The following is an 18,339-nucleotide window of genomic DNA, read 5'->3' on the forward strand; positions in this document are numbered from 1 at the left end:
TGTCATCTGGATACCACCCTCAGTCGAACAAGCAGACAGAGAGCAAAATCCAAGATTGGTCGCTTCCTCCATACCTTCTGTCCTGGCCACCAGGACTCTTGGAACCAGTTCCTGGGGTGGGCCGAGTACGCACAGAACTCCCTGCGCCAACCTTCCAGCGGACTCACTCCATTCCGGTGCGTGCTCGGCTACCAGTCCCCGCTCTTTCCCTGGTCAGGAGAACCCTCAGACATATCACCCGTCGATTACTGGTTCCGAGAGAGCGAGAGGGTCTGGGACTCGGCCCACCATCACCTACAATGGGCCCTACGTAGACACTGGATGACATCCGACCTTCACCGCTCCGAAGCTCCAGCCTACCAACTAGAACAGAAGGTCTGGCTGTCAACCAGAGATCTGCCTACCATGCCTCACCATCACAGATCAACCCGGTCACCTACAAGATACAACTCCCTCCTGAGTATCGTATCCACCCCACATTTGATGTGTCACTCCTCAAACCTCACCACCTTCTGACCTTCTGTCTTCCTCTCCACAGAGCCTGACCCAGCCGAAGCCCCCCTTCCACTCATCTTGGATGATGGTTCTGCCTACGAGGTTCGCGAGATCTGGGATTCCCGAAGCCGTGGTGGACAACTTGACCTGCCCCTCATGAACCTGAAATCTCCCCAGCACTTAAAAGACATGCACACACACTGTCCATTCTCGTTCGCAACTAGGTCAAACCTACCTGCTAACTCTAAGGACTAAACGTATACCTACTTACCGCTCTCCAGCGATCTCCAGTGTCCTCCTGTTCCCATCGTGTGTGTGTGTGTCATCCTCCTCCATCGTCTCAAGCTACTACCTCTCAAGATCATCTCACCTCCTCTTCAATAGTGTAGCCTACATAATACAACTATCTGTATGAAATTACTTTTTTAATGCACTCTCAAGAGAATAACACAAGACCTTTACAGAATAATTACTTCTCGAATAATTTAGGTAATCAATGAAATAGTATGCTTTGGTTTTCATGCCCTAGTTTATGCCTTTACAGACAGTTAATATGGTAATTAACTCCGTGTCAGATTTGTGCGCCGTCTCTGGGACAAAACTTCTCTCATTTGCGTTACAGTGACCGATGACAATATCATCCAGCATAAGAACTGCAGTGAACTCTGGGAACGGGAATTAACTGTCCAAAAAACCCCATTAGACTGGTTTAGTTTAAATGTATTTATTATTATTTTGTAGAGGGGGGACTGGGATGGAGTTTGACATGCCGAGTGAAAAAACTGAGCTGTAATGATCATTCTTCTCCACTAGAATGCACTCTTTGCCAGGTTTATCCTGTTCTCTTCATTGAACAACAAGCATCTTACTGAACGCATACATACAGGGCTCTGCTTTAGCATGTAAACAGTGATATAGCATGTAAACAGTGAGATTATGATCCTTTGTTTTTAAAGATAAGGTGTACAGTTTGGTTACATTGTTAATAAGTTATCTGTTTTTGCCTTGTAGTAAGACAATGTTAATTTGTAACTTCCCACGAGGCAATTAAGTAAATATGGGAGTGGATGAGTTTCCAGAAATAGCAGCTATATCATGATAAGATAAATGTTATACTGCTATGTCCTGCAAAACATGCAAGGTCAAGGCCAGTAGTTCAGTTAAGACCCATGTGTCATAAAATGCCCTCTGTGAACTACACAGAGAAACATGACTAATGGATTTTATAGTTTATTCAGAATTTGATTTCTTGATGTTTGATTTATAAAAGATTTAAAAAAAAGATCTCTGCTAATTATTTACCAAGCTTTAAACGACTGATAGAACCAGTCAAAACCAGAGTTTTCACGTCCTTCTGTTTGTGGGATTTAAAAACAAAATATAAAATATAAACTTTTCATATATGCTTTGTGTCCTGATCAAAATGATGGGTTAGCTTTTCACCTGAAGGTCCCCTGGGATAGAAGGCACATCAGAGCTTCCAAGGAGCTAATCAAAAGCCACTTGAATGAGAAGAACAATAACATGTTTATCATCACGTAGACAGGTAGCATGTATGCTTTGCATGTATGAATCCACGTTGAACTAGAGCGACACCCCAGTTACATGACTATTTGTTTCCCTCAGACCGCTGAGATGTTTATATTAGTGGATGACCGAGACTACCCGCTTTCCCCGAAAATAGAGCGCCGGGTCGACGCCCACTTTACTGTTCCACTTCAGAGCTGAAGTCGTGCGCGCACGTGGACCTGCCGGGTGACCGCGCGCATCCGCAACAGGGCCGTCGGTGACGACACACCCCTGTCACGCTCCGGGGCGTGCAGCGCTCTCCTAGGTACGGGACGACTCACATGGCACACGGGGACCCTGCGACTGAAGCGAGCAGAGAAACAGGGAAAACGTCTCTCTGTGCCGCATTTAAGAGGTTTCGAATGTCGTTTATCATATTGGCTTGAGGACTGAAAGATCCAGCGCGAGCGTTCTATAGAGCTATAGAGGCGCGCGCATGAAAAGCGAGTGAAGTGCCGCTGTTTGAGTTAAGAGAAACGACTGTATTGAAATATGCTTTAATAAAAATAAAAAATAAAAACAGGAAATGGAGGCACTACATAAATTTGACACGAATCGCACAGAAATGAGCCTTGTAAGAAAGGGTTAACTCGACCACCAGGTATCTCGGAATGAAGAGATGATTTAAAAACATGTGATTAAAGCAGCAGGGAGAAAGAGAGAGCCCTCGCTGGAGTCACGCGGACAGTAGGTTAGGAGGCGGCCCGAGTGACCTAGATTCATAATGCTGCAGTTTAGTCTTCGCATTTTAAAACGTTATTTTAATGATGACAGAGCCTTGTTATAGTTTCAGCTGACTGTTTTAAGAATTTCGTCTACGGTAAAGTTGCAGGGTGCGATCTGTTGAGATTCATCTTGCACAGAACTAATTATTTTTAAAATATTAACAAATAGCGTCTATGGGGATTTTGTTCATTTTAGACCGATGGGAGTAGCGTGCTAGTGGTCCACTGTTGCTATGTAACTCCTTGTATTATTATTTTTTGATAATATATAAGGATTAATGAGCTTTGTTAAGAATTCATTGTTTTAAATAGCTCTCAGTCCGTCCGCTGTGTGGCTGATTTGAAATGCTTTATTTGTATGTCATCATTAAGTCCTGTAAATGTCCAAAGACTATTGCTTTTCTCATCTTGAATATTTTATCAGCACGTTTAGATGGTCTTGGCTGTCCTGGCGCCTTTGTTGTTCTCAGCGAGAGGAAAACCGCAGTGATGAGAGGCTGATGAGTGCTGGCCATGCAGAGACTTCCTCACGTTGTCGAGCACGGGCGCTGTTGCGCCAGACAGCACAAAGAGGACAAAATAACACAGGGATACAACTAGGTTAAGGCTAGATGGCATACAGAAAAAACTACTGCATGCACACAGCAATATTGCGTACTTTTTCTCACACTGTACTACAATAATTTTGTAAGGAGTAGGTTTAGGGTTGAGGTGTAGACTTTAATAAAACAATCTAATAGGCAATATTCAATTCATCGTTTTGCTTTTATCACAAGCATAAAACTACAGCAGAATGGTTGAGTTTTAAAAATATGTCAGTTACTAAAAATATGCACGGCTGACAAGGTGTGGTGATTTCTGGAGAGCCAGGATTATAAGGCTATTTAAAGAACTTGTAAGGTTTAATGTGTCATCTAAATTTTAAAGCAAACACCATGGTAATGACACAATTAAGCATAATGAGATTAACAGTTTTCTACATCATAGCTGCCACAGGGTTTGGACACTGAATGTTATTTTATTAGGCCTACCTTGGAGAAGCCCATAAAACATCAACCTCACAAAAATATATATACACGCACCATACAGATACACAACTAAGGTTCCAACTATGACATTAAAGAACCTTTATTTTTAAGAGCACAACGTAGAATATTTTTTAAGGGCAGTAACATTGTAAATGTGATCTACATATTTAAGCTCAAATTTATAATACTCATGATATCTCTGATGGACTTAATGTATTTTAAAACATAAATGTAAAAAACGATTTTAATACATAGTAAAAGACTAAAAATGCCACAGTAAAGAAATTTAAAGTTATTTACATTTAATGTAATTTTACAGTAAATTTCTGTTAAAAGTTACTGTATTTGGAACAAGTTATGTATTAATAACAGTGAAAAACCCATAAAAATTGACATTCAGTTCCCTGCATGACACTTCACTGTCAGGGATCTAGAAAGGAGGACCCAATTGCAGTGTGAGATAACAAGGGTTAATTAACAAAACAGACTGATACAGGAGGGTAGTGAAGTGCACAAGTGATACCACAACAGGCACACAAACAGCTAGGGAAGGCCACTAGGACAGCTTCAGAAAACAACTGGCAGAATACTTTGGCAACAGAGGGGGCGGCAAGACCAGGCTGATGACGAAGACCACACAAGGCACCATAGAGCAGAGCTCAGACACTTGTTGACCACCGACTCTGAAGCAGACCAAGTGCCAGGCAGGAAGAATATGGAATTACATTTGGTTCAATATAAATGAACGAAACTTTATAAAACTGAATGTAACTTTTTCAGAAACTATCAAAAATACGCCATTACAAAGGAAGAAAAACACTTCACTGTTTCATAAAGTTTCGTTCATTTATATTGAACCAAATGTAATTCTATACAAGAACCAGGGCAGGACACACGGGAACAAGTCAGGAACTCTAACACAAGACTAGACAGGACAAAGCTTCACAGAAACACAAATTAAACCGAAGACAAGGGAAAAAATAAACCAATTAACTAATAAAGAGTAAATTCAAAAGTAAGGAATTACCAAATTTAACCAAGAGAATATCAAACATAACCAAGAATCAGGAATAGAAAAACTAAAGTATTACAAATAAAAGTAAAAAACAAGAACAAACAAGATACTAAACAAGGAGCAAGACAGGACATGGAACTACACTTATAAGGGCACAAGACCAACCAGGCAGGCAGGGAGACAGGGACACATATTCAGCCATAGACAGCGACTAAGATAGTGACAGAGGGGGTGAAATGACCACGTACCAGCAAACACAAAAGGGAAAGGGGCACTGTAAGGCCCCGTCCACACAGAGAAGGAGCTTACCCCAATCCGATCTTTTTTTTCCTCGTCTCAAGAAATATCCGCGTCCACACGAAACCGCAAAATGATGTAGTATACATGCCAGACCAGTATGTGGCGCTGTAATTCTGACACAGAGATACACTAAAAACAGAGAAGAAGACTTGGACTATGCTAATAAACCTTGCCCGTGGTACACAATCGAACATGGAATAATACATGTATTAATCTGTGTTAATGTTAGTTAATAAAAAGACAATCGTTCAGTGTTTGTTCATGTTTTTGTTGCTGTTACGTGATGTAGAGGTGTCTGACTAGGGGGGAGACGTGGGCTGATGACGTCATCGTTTCTGATAATATACTGATTAGCCGTTCAGACGAAAACGCAAAGACGGGGCCTTATCCACTTTGGGACCTGGTTTCAAAAAATAGCGGTTTCACCTTAGAAAACGCCGGATGCGTGTGGACGAAACGCCTATCCGATAAATTTGTGCGTATTCACAGAAACGCTTCTCCGTGTGGACGGGGCCTAAGTGAGACTTAGGTCTCTGTATAGAGCAAAAGTGGGCGTTTATCACCTTGTGGGTGTTTTCAAACTGCTGGGTGTTTCATGCAATCTAAATGATCCCCCTTACCCAACCCCACCCCTAAACCTAACGTCACTATGGCGTCAACCAATCAGGTATCATAGTGTAAAAACACCCTGATCTGGTAACTCCCATTACTTTCCTGCAGAGACCATACTTGTTATAAGTAGAGAGGAAAACACATGAGGAACAGGTGAGCACAATTATGCCGCGTTTCCACCAAAATTACCCGGAACATTTGTACCAGGAACTTTTTTTCGCAGGAACTTTTTCCCCCCAGACCTGTTGCTTTCTGCATTTCCACCACGGTGTAAAGTACTGGGAAGATTAGGCAAATATACTGGTGATGTAGGTCTGCACGTGTTTCTCAATACAAAGTACACTGATTTTGGACGTGCATCCTTGGTAGTTCAGACTTTGCTTATTCGACTCAGGAGTGTGATGTCCGCGACGATGCAAATCCGGTAAATCTGAAAACAGCAGCGTACTTGATATCTTCAGTCAGCTCGCTTTGGCTAATTGCAATTTTCCTCTCTGTATAGTTACAATAAAACGAAATAGGATATGAAATACCACTGCCTCTTTTCGTTTTCATTTAAACATAATAACAGCTGCAGAAATGTACTTAGTTCAGGGATATGTGTATATACAGCCATTACAATGAAATGAAATATTATATAGATTTGCCTTTTTTATTTTCATTTTAACATATAAATAAATTGAATACAGACCAAAGATAACCTGTTAGATTTACCCAAAACAAATTATATTTTATGTTTAACCACTAAAGAGACATCAGAGCCAGCAGCACATATGAGAAGGTCTAGCCGAGGTGAGGCTGCTTCTCGGCAGATAGATGATCACTGAGCTTTGCTGATCGAGTGGAGCTCACCGTCTACGAGATCGGCGAAAAAACATTTTTAAATAGGCGCTGTCTATTTAAACAACAGATTTGAGTTTTAAACAACTACATTGTCGCCTGAAATACTTTTTAAATTACATTTCATGACACAATAACAGTAATATTTTGAAAATGTTGATCTGAATAAATGGTGGTTGAAGTCAACCAATGCTGCGTGAACTCAACCAATCAGGATGTTTAGTGCTCCAAGCCCCGCCCCCGAAAGTTCCGGAACTTTGAAAAAGTACCATCTCGCCAGCAGGGACTTTCTGAGCAGGCGCGGATTTATGGGTGGCCCACCCAATTAGATTAATAAAAGCATTTGGTTGTTTGCCTTGTGAATATATAACACATAGCATACCTGTTTTTTTCTGTCATGATTCTTTTTAAAACACAAAATCAGCTCATTGTCTTCTGATTTTTTTTTCCTGCACGGGCCAGCCACACGCTCTCTGTGCGCGCACTGACTTAAAAGTGGCCTAACGCCACTGTTACACTGTGAAACACACATACCGTGTGTGCAGTGCGTGACTGATCCATGACTGTAGGCTACCACAAACACATACTCACATAACCACATATTTCAAATCCAGAAGTTATCAGAAACTTTTATTAAAAAAAGTAAAAAAAATAAATAAAAAAAAAGGTTTGTCAGCATTGCGATTCTCTTTGTACATATACACTCTTTAATAAACGTTTTAACACAATTTAAACAACGTATTATTCAGTGCTACTTATATAGATTTATATATTAAGTTGCTCAAACAAGTGGTAAAATATTTAACCATGTAGTACTTATATTAAATCGCAAACATTTCAAATTAAAACTTACAACTGACAAAAACAGCCGACTATCATGCCTTTTCTTTTGCATTTAAGTTTTAATACAATAAATATTGCATGTCACAAAGAAATTGTTTTTTCACCTCCACCATGAATGAGACGACAGTAGTTCATTATGTCGCCTTGTTGAAGTAAATTTTATTTTTTCTTGCTTTACCACGGTCCTAAAGTAAAAAAAAAAAGATGACTGTGTAAAAGAGTATAATTAAATGCATTTATGGTGAGATTAATACATTTCATTTCATTAAATGCATTTATGGTGAGATTATTATATTTTCATGTCAATCTGTGTTCATTTTGAGGAACCATGCACTGTCAGCCTGTCACTTTAATTCAGCGCGTGCAGCACATCAGAAATAGACTCGGTGCGGAAACGATCTCTGCACTGCACCGCACATGGAATGGATCGCCGGACCGCATCCGCGCGTAGTGTGAAAGCTCTATAATACGGAGCCTTGGAATCAGGTGTATAAGATTAAAAAACCAGAGGCCCCTCCATATATTCACCAGGCCCACCTATTAATGACGTTCTGTATCCACCACTGTTTCTGAGGGGCATTTTTTTACCTGGAACTTTATTTAGTTCCTGTTTCTTGCGGTGGAAACACACCGAGTACCAGACCAAAGTCCCTAGTTCCTGGGTAAAGTTCCTGCGGTGGAAACGAGGCATTAGACAAGAGGGCGTGGCAAAGAGGAAACAAGGAGGAGGGGCTTAGGTAGCACATGGACAAGAAAAACAAACAAAGCTGAAACAAGACATAGACGCATGAACCAAAACACAAGAAAAACATTGTCAGAGCGAAACCCTGTCAATTCACATTTGATGTTTTTTCTTTTAGAAAAAGGATTGTTCTCAGTTTTTTCTTATATACATTATGGTTTTATCTTACATCTAATGTTGTTAAAATAATGTTTATTGCATTATATCAGTATCATGTGTTTTGATATTTGTGTGAATGACACTGTGCACCTTCTATAAGTATTTCCCTTCTCAGCTTGAGGAAAAGCTGGGATGAACTTTGGTTCATCATGTGCCTTTCTCATCACCTTTCTCATGGTGGTATCACAAGTTTGTAAAACCTAAAATGTAGCATTTTTTTCCGGCAACCATAGCTGCCGATAGCCTATTTTACTGTTAATATTACAGGTTTTTATACAGCGTAGGATTTAGTATTGCAGCTAATTAATTCTGTATACAATCGAATCAACAACTGGCTTTAAATATTTTATGTAAGTGTGTCAGAGGGGCGTTATATAACTTAAAAATGAACGCATATCTTTAAAAACAAGTGTCAAATCACTTTCTGGAGAATTTTTGTTTGTTTGTTTTTCAAAATAACTCATTATTATTTAATGCTTCTCACTGTAGCATAAAATTCGAAGTTCGACATAAAACTCCGTTTAAGTTTTGCCTTTAAAATCTAGCACTGACCAAGATACTGAGTGTCTGGTAACAGTATAAACAAAGATTATGGTACACCGGTGCGCTCCATGTGAGGTGTGCGGGCGCGTGTAAAGCGGAGTGATTTTGCATGTGATAACTCAGCGACGTGTCAAACACACTTGGGACACAGTCGTGCTTTTGCTACAAGAGCTGTAAGTCCACTCAATTGATTACACTGTGTTTGGTCAAGGTAACGTGATGGGCAAATGTGACGAAAGCTTTACCATCTCGCTTATGCTATGTTATCCGTGTCCGCGATAGTCTAAACAACCAGCACAAAAATTCATAAAGTCACAGTCCGAAAATAGAAGCATCAGGCGTGGTCAATGCACAACTTCAGGCAATACTTGGTGCAAACAGTTCTTCGTCACACCAGTGAATCATCACGTTTATGTTTTCCACCCGCTTGTCACGTGTTGCGTCATGCACGGTTCTTATACAGGTGAGACCGATTATTCATACCTGCAGTAAGGCTCCAGAGTGATTCACGTGAATGCAATAGCGGCTCATGTAGCGCCACCATGGTCAGCATAATAGATGTTACAGATGTGACTCATCTCATTGCTGCGAGATGGTCTATTTTTTTTTATTTATTTTTTTATAAGTAGCACTGCTTGTTCTCAGCCACGTGCCTGCCGGAGCCCCAAAAGAGGATAATGGCTTTCCAAAGGCTGGTGCATTTTTCTCTAAGGGAGGCGCTTTATCTGGGACACAGTGGAAACTTATTTTGGGGGTAAATTGCTGTTTTGAAAATAACCTTAAAATAGCTTCAAATGCTAAAAAGGGACAAAAAAAGTGTCAAAATAACTCCAAAACACACGACTTTAGACATTAGGATTTTGTACATCCTGCATATTATAACCACACACACACACACACGTTTGTTTTTGTAAAAAGTGGGGACATACCATAGGCGTAATAGTTTTATACTGTACAAAATATATATTCTATCGCCCTTCACCAACCCTACACCTAACCCTAACCCTCACAGGAAACTTTGTGCATTTTTACTTTCTCAAAAAAAAAAAACTCATTCTGTATGGTTTATAAGCGTTTTGAAAAATGGGGACATGGGTTGTGTCCTCATAAGTCACCCTCTCCTTGTAATACCTGTGCCATACCCCTGTCATTATACAGAGTTGTGTCCTGATATGTCACAAAAACAAGAGCACACACACACACACGTATAGGGGAAGATTGGGGGAAGAAATCCACCTTAAGAACAATGACCATATACTGATATATACACATAAGTTTAACATAGAAGATCTGCTGAAGTTTACACTATCGTTCTTAAGCTGTGGAATTATTAAATAACAACAATTTAAATAACAAGAAATTCCAAAACATAAGCATGCACGTTTACTTAGCTATCTAAATATGGACTTATTCTTTGTTGTATAATATATATCCTACACCTATCTGCAATTTCTCTGTGTTTTTCTATGGAATAATCAATACACTCAGGTGATAATACAGAAGAATTCTATTTTCAGACATCATATCAGACATTAAACAATTTGAAATTGCACATTAGACATGATCTGTAATATTCGCGATTACATTTTTATGCATTGTTTTTGTAGCGAGAGCAAAGATCTTCCACCATTCTGAATAAATGTTCAAGGAGTAGGTACCGGAGATTTTCACCTTTACTTCCCCTCATTGGCTCAATCAGAAACACGTTTCATGCATGAGATGCAAGAAACCAGATACAGTCATACAAACTATTCCTCTCGACAACAGGCGATTTCAAACTCTTCACATTAGACTACATTTCCCAATGCCGATGCAGCCACGTGCGTGGGGATTTTTGAAATACGCACCGAGATGTGTTCTGGAGAAACTGTGTCACTGGGCCACGAGGCTCATGGGGTCACATGTACACATTTCAAGCCTCGTGCAGCCGCGCGCCTGCGCTCATCTCATCCATGCTCCTTGGAACGAGGCAAAAGCAAAACCGGGTCGACTTGACAGAACAGTTCAGAGCGACACAGATAGGGCGAGTGACGAGCGCACTGGCGTATGATACACTTGAACTGAATTAACCAAATTTCCCTGACGTCTTTGCGCAGAGTTTCTCATCTTTTGCTCGTATTTTATGCGGTTATAGGACGGTCATTACGTTACAGTTATGACTTTATCGTAAAAAATAACTGATCTGTAAGAAACACTGAAGTGCATCTGGAGAGAGTGAATCTCTTTGTGTGTTGCGTTGGAGATTCTGTCATAAACCTGCGTGACTTTACTGAGGCTCAAACATGACGACTGCAGTAGATACAAACAACACAGGTGAGTCTTTCTGCTTTAAGAAACAGCTTCGTTGATCATTCTGTTGTTGTTATTATTATTCATCAATCGCCTCTCTGCTTCACTGTCAGATTGCATGTTAGTATGTTTGTATTACACACTACTGTGCGTTGCGCTACGGATCTACACTGTACATTTATAAGCACATCTTGGCGCAGTGGGGCGGCACAGATATATAGCCTAATAATTTCCCTTCCTGACATGTTAGTAAATCGATTTAGCGGTGTAGCTCGACGAATAACCTCGTCAATTTGTAACAGCCTATTTAAGACATGGTTCTGAAATAAACAGTGCCGAAGGTGTGTTTAAATATGTACATAACAGTATTATGATAATACCTTTTTTGCGTGTGTAAATAGGCTACTTCATTGTGCCTTCTCAAAACATAATATGTGCGAAATGAAAACGGCTGTTCTAGCATGCATACTTTTAATATTTCTGTGGTATCTGGTGTGATAAAAGTTCTGGATATGTATAGAAGGTAAATACTATAACTATGGCAAGGAGGACATCACGGGTTAAGGCACTGTTCTCGTGAATTTCGGGGAACTAGGTCATAACTGCAAAGTCAGGTGTACGGACATCCCTGTGATGCAGGCGAGCGTCGAAGATCCTCGCTCGATTCACATGGACCGCCGTGCCTAGCCATGTGCTTTTTGTTTTCATTCGATCTCCGCCTACAGTCATTGGTAAGCGCAGGCGCTCATTACATAATTCCGCCTCGCGCCGTGTTTGCCCTCCCAGCGCGAGCCCGTGTGTGACGCCGCAGTCTGAGCCATGTGCGCGCTGCGATTGGACCGGAGAGCGATGCGCGGGGCTGGACCTCACTGTAACCCGTGTTCACTGCAGAAGTGGGACGAGAAATTGATCCACTTTAACGTAACAGTTTTTTTCTCTCCCTTTGACAGGAATACAGCGTCACAAAATATCCCCTCCTCTGCCTTTTATAGATTCTTGCAATTAACACATTTATTATGAGCGAGTTATGCTTGCTAACTTTACTTAATAAAACAACTAGGAAAGAGTTTTAGAGTTAGTTAATTAGCCTATGAAATTGTTTGTCCTCGTCGAATGTTTTCGACTCAATTCTAATAAATCATATGATGAACTGGGGAAAGGTTTACTAGGATTTATTTAATGTTTACTATTTACTGAGCGATGTAGTTTTTAGTTTTAATCACGAATGAGACGGTTTCCGGTTCGCATCGTCTTACAATACCCTTTAACTGTGGCTTACGGGACAACGTAAACACTGACAGCGTTTATTAATGTAGTATAGTGTAAAAGGCTTGCTCATTGCGTGTAGGCGTAAATCAACGCTGAAGTTTTTTTTTAAAAAGCGGGTGTGTTTTGAGAGGCGTGCCTAAAGAAGTGAGTCCCGTTGAAAGGCGGTCCTTGTGTGGCGCACGTGGAGGGGAGGCGTGCTTCCCCAATGACGCGCTTCAACAGCTCACGCGCGCGCGTCGTGCTCACACATTTCCTTTGACAGTCTATGTGTTTGGACTGAAACACAACCAGGAGCCAGAAAAGGCACGTATCTGACCATCTGAACCCACCGTTTCATATAACCATAGCCTACCAGAAATATCCACAGTGCACTCACTAAGTCAAAATTGCAGGTTATTGGACATGCATTGATAAATCTAATGCGAGACAAGTTTTCTAGAGCACCACAGGGCAGTCAAAGCTACAGCACATTTCTCTGTCTTGGCTCCACCTGACACAGTGACTTTTTGACCTTTTGTGCTAGTGTACAGTTGTTATGTAACATCTACAGCAGTTTGCATTTGCCATTCAAAGTGCTGTAAAGATTATACTTGCAAAGACATCTCAACATAATTCTAGTCTCATAGGATAATACCATTTTTTAGCAATATCTATCTATCTATCTATCTATCTATCTATCTATCTATCTATCTATCTATCTATCTATCTATCTATCTATCTATCTATCCATCCATCCATCCATCCATCCATCCATCACTGCATCATTTACAACATAAGCACAAATCTCACCAAAATATCGTTTCCATCATGTGCATTGATGAGGAAACTGTAAAATGAGAGCGAAGGACTGTGGTTAATTTCAGGCGGAAAAGGCAGAAGGAAGTATCAGACACTAGGGAATAGTGCACATGCTAGAGTCAATGCCAAGGTTTTAAGAGTAGTCTTATCTGATTTGAGTTTATGGACGCTGATGAGCAGGATCCAACTCAAACAAAACAGAGTTGTAAATAGCATGCATTAATGCACACATGGTTAGGCATGTGCTTCTGACACATCATGCAAGGTTGCGTGTTTTATAAACGGAAATAATGAACAAAAGTGGCTCGCTCACATGAAACACTGGTGCAACTGAAACTATAAACCACTAAAAACGCCGTCTGATGCACAAACTCAGGAAGAAAAGAGTCGGTCGCTGTATTTTCTCTTTTTTTATGCCCCCATGCAGTTTACAATAACAGTTCCTAGAAAGTATCCGTTTTCCACAAAAACAGATTCTCTAGCTCCCTCAGCTTCCTTGTTTCCATAGCACCATCTGTTTTGGTGCAGCTGCTTTTATAGCGGAGAGAAGTATTTATGGGAACATTTTAACGAGGATGTGCATGCAAGGCCATTTTAGGGAGGAGAAAAAATACCTGAGAACATTTTCAGCTTCCTCTCGCTGGGCCTCTCTCTCTTTGTGTTTCCACATTGCAGCAATGAGGACTATCTATTAAATGTGACTTTCTCTTCTGTCACTAGGTGGGGTAATATCATACATCGGATCGTGTGGTGGCTCTCCCAACCGCACCAGCCCTGTGTCCATGTACAATGAGAATTCCAACAGCAGCCTACAGTCCCTTTCACAACCCTACTTTGGCTCTTCGTTCCCACCATCCCCCAATGGATCCCATGATTCCTCTCGTATGTACACCAGCAACAGCAGCAGCAGCAGCTCGAGTTCAGGATCAGGAGAGGACGGAAACTCATCGTGCTCTGGTGGATCCCCAAGAGGCCGCGAAGACGGTGGAAGTGCACGCAATTCACCCAACAAATCAGTTGCCACCCTTACTAGTAAGCAATAAAAAACATGAGTAATGTATAGTATGGTATTTAGGAGCAAGATTATAACAGCTGAATTCCCCCCCCAGAGCTGAATGGAATGGTGTTGCTGTGCAAAGTGTGTGGCGACGTGGCTTCCGGTTTTCACTATGGTGTCCATGCATGTGAGGGATGCAAGGTAAGACAACAGCATTGCTTTACATACACATGCACCATAAAAATAGTGTTGATTGCAATTTGTAACAAATCTTTTATAATGGAAAAAAAAAAAGTTTAATAATTGTAAATATATTTTTTTATAAAGAAGCATTAATTGAAAAACATTTATATTTTCTGCTTTGTCCGCAGGGTTTCTTTCGACGCAGCATCCAGCAGAATATCCAGTACAAGAAGTGCCTGAAGAACGAAACCTGCACCATCATGAGGATCAACCGGAACCGGTGCCAGCAGTGCCGTTTCAAAAAGTGTCTGTCTGTGGGAATGTCCCGTGACGGTAAATATCTATACAACCAGACTTAGAAAAATACAGAGAAAAGTTTAGGGATGCACTGATATTAGAATTCTGAATTATACAGATAACCTGGTATCTTTCGAAAATATTATAACCAATAAATACAAATATTAAAATGAATACAATTTACTTACTTTATACTATTTAAAAACTAACAAAAAGTGTCAATATACATAATTGTACAGAATAACAATTTATATTAACTCTGATATTTGCTAAATATTATACTTAAAAGTAATATTACTAATATTAGTACTAATGTTAAGCAATGTTAAAAGTAAAATGTTTTTATTAGCGCTGACAAGTGATTAATTGCGATTAATCGCATTCAAAATAAAAGTTTTTTTTAACAATATAAGTTTGTGTATTTATTATGTATATAAAAATACACACACATACATTATATATATTTTTAAATACATGTACATTTATATATTTACATTATATATAAATATATTTTATATATAAAAATAACATGTTTTTGTTGAATATATACATGGCATGTATTTGTATTATGCATATATATATATATATATATATATATATATATATATATATATATATACACAGTACACAAAAGCTTTTATTCTGGATGTGATTTATCTCGATTAATCTTTTGATAGCACTAGTTTTTAAATTATTAGTTTTCTTTTTTTTAAAGATTATGGCTTAAGTAATGTGAAAATGAGCACACACCACTACATATCAAATATCAGCTGATACGATAAATAAATTATTACTATTATTATTTTTTAAATATCACCCAGTATCTGATATGGAACCATTATATCCTGCATCCCTTGAAATTTTTCTAAACAGAACATTTTCATATAACATAAACATGACGAGTTTGTGACATTTTCTGTCCTTTCTTAACCCCTAGCTGTTCGTTTCGGCCGTATCCCAAAACGCGAGAAACAGCGTATGCTGGCCGAGATGCAGAACGCCATGAACAACATGGTGAACAACCAGCTTCAGAATGAATTCCAGCTGGCGAGCATCACATCCAACACCCCCTGCTCTTCCTCTTCATCCCCATCCACCTCTTCCTCATCTCCGTGCACGGGGCTTACAGTGGGACCGCAAGCCCAGCCCTCCACAGTTCCCACAGCACCGTCCCCTTCCCCTCCGACCCCAACCTCCCCATCGGTGCAGCCGGCTCAGAGTCCCCCGGCTCTTACTTCTTCTCCACCACCGTGCTCCAGTCCTGGTGTAGATAAAACCATCGCCGCTATAACCAGAGCACACCGTGAGACCTTCGTCTACACCCATGATAAGTTAGGTCCAGCACTGCTGCCCCAAAACGATGAGCTGGACAACCGAAGCAGCAACCACTGCATGGCTGGATACCACCTCAATAGCCACAACACCGTCTACCACCATGATAATAATGTCGCTCAACACTGTAACAACTTCGAGGTGCCACCAGACAGTAGCCTCCATTTTCAGGTCTCCCAAGCTCCTGGGCAACATCAGCAGCTCAACAACAACAGCCAACGACCTCCAAACAGTAACCTCTTCAGCCTCCACCACAGTCAGGAGATGAACAGCAGCTCCCAGGGGCAGAGCTGTCCGTGGAAAAAACGCAAGGAGATTCTGCTGGTAAGAACTTTGATATTAAAATGACTTTAAAGGTGATTTCCAAGTAAATAAGAGTTGGAAGTGACGAAAATACCTTTTATCCAGGCTTGCCCAATGAACATGCATCCTTACTCAGACCCCAGCAAGACACCACACGAAATCTGGGAAGACTTCTCTCTTAGCTTCACCCCAGCGGTGCGAGAGGTGGTGGAGTTCGCCAAACACATCCCAGGGTTTAGCACGCTGCCCCAGAACGACCAGGTCACTTTGCTGAAGGCTGGAACGTTTGAGGTAAGTCGATGTCGATTTGTGTCAAGATCATGATGCTAGCTACGTCTTGATAGTTTTACTAAGTGCGTATTTCTTTTTGAATATCTCCTGCAGGTCCTCATGGTGCGCTTCTCCTCTCTGTTTAATGTGAAAGAGAGGACCGTAACGTTCATCTCAGGCACCACTTACAGCCTGGAGGCCCTGAAAAGCATGGGCATGGGCGATCTGCTGGGAACCATGTTCGACTTCAGTGAAAAACTCAACGCATTAGAGCTCTCAGCAGAAGAACTGGGACTCTTCACTGCAGTCGTGCTGGTGTCTGCAGGTCAGTTGCATATTAGTGTTAAGGAGAAAGTTCACTCAAATGTGATAATTGTCATCAACTCACCCTCATATTGTTCCAAACCCGAAGACTTTGGTTGATCTCTAAACACGTCTTCAACCGATGGACAGAAACCTCTCGGGTTTCATAAAAAATGTCTTAATTTGTGAAGATCAACCAAAGCCTTATTAAGTTTGAAACAACATGATGGTTTGGTAAATAATTAAATAATTAAACATTTTGGCTGAACTATACCTTTAAAGGGATGAGTTAAATCATGTCATTCCAAAGCTTCAAAAATATGTGTACCATAGTTTGATCCACTTATTAATTCAATCTTTCATTATTTGTTTCTGTTGCACAGACCGTTCCGGCATTGAAAACGTGAATTCAGTGGAGATGCTTCAGGAAAGTTTAATCCGGGCTCTCCGAACCCTCGTCAGCAAGAACGCCCCTAGTGACGCCTCCCGATTCACCAAGCTGCTGCTCAAACTCCCTGACCTGCGCACGCTTAATAACATGCACTCAGAGAAGCTGCTCTCGTTCCGCATTGACGTCTGAGGTTGCAAGAAGCTGGTGAAAGTGGGCCACTGAAAGACAGAGCGGGCACAAACATTAGAACTCTTTTCCAAGAGAACACACCAGAAAGCAAACTCATGCCGTTGGCACTTAACAGCTCTTGATGACACATTTAAAGGGATGATTTGGTGTCTAATGGCCGGTCAGTAGCCTTTATGGCTTGATAACCACCATATAGGGCAGATAAAAGGGTCCTTGAGCCAATTTCAGTACTTGCCTGAAATGGGTGGTAAGATTAAGCTAATAATAAAGCAGACAAAAACAATCACATGTGGACTGCATCTACACGGGGAACAAGTGCATAATGCCTGTTGCAAGGGATCTCCAGGCCACTTCCAGAGAGGGGACGACAGCACAAAAAAACCAAGCGTCTCCTCGTGCCCAGTCCGGCCTGGGTTCCTGCTAAACCCACACTCAGAGAAAATGATGATCATTGTTACTATAATGCAAGCTATGCGTGGCATGAACATTCACATCCCTGTGACTTTGTAAAATATGTGTAAATATGGTATACATACTTTAAATGTTTTAAAATGTATAATATATATATTTTTTTTGTAAAGTTCACATGCTCAACACAAATGATAAATCTATTCAAGCACAGATATATATAAGTAGAGTGTATGCATATTATAGAATATCAAGACATGTATTTCAGTTGTTTTCTTCACAAAGGCATTTTATGAAACGAGAATGTAGTGTTTTATCTTTTTCAAGTAGATATCTGAAGAAAAAAAAATCTCTATGTAAGGTTTTTAACCTGCATCTTGAATAAATTTGCGTTTATCTGTGTACTGAACACATTTATTGTAAAGAAAGTAAAAATTTA

At 40.5% G+C, this 18,339-nt stretch overlaps 1 protein-coding gene across 1 annotated transcript; it reads left to right on the plus strand.

The window, feature by feature from the left end:
- Positions 1-10,838: 10,838 nt before the first annotated feature.
- On the plus strand, positions 10,839-18,302 carry LOC113044410 (nuclear receptor subfamily 1 group D member 1). The gene is made up of 8 exons (XM_026204389.1): positions 10,839-11,184; positions 13,948-14,259; positions 14,337-14,425; positions 14,596-14,740; positions 15,642-16,360; positions 16,445-16,630; positions 16,724-16,934; positions 17,296-18,302. Exons 1-8 carry the CDS (start codon positions 11,154-11,156, stop codon positions 17,490-17,492), a joined length of 1,890 nt encoding a protein of 629 aa, XP_026060174.1. The 5' UTR covers positions 10,839-11,153; the 3' UTR covers positions 17,493-18,302.
- The last annotated feature ends 37 nt before the right edge of the window (positions 18,303-18,339 follow it).

This window comes from Carassius auratus, chromosome 3, assembly GCF_003368295.1.
Source record: "Carassius auratus strain Wakin chromosome 3, ASM336829v1, whole genome shotgun sequence".
NCBI lineage: Eukaryota > Metazoa > Chordata > Actinopteri > Cypriniformes > Cyprinidae > Carassius > Carassius auratus.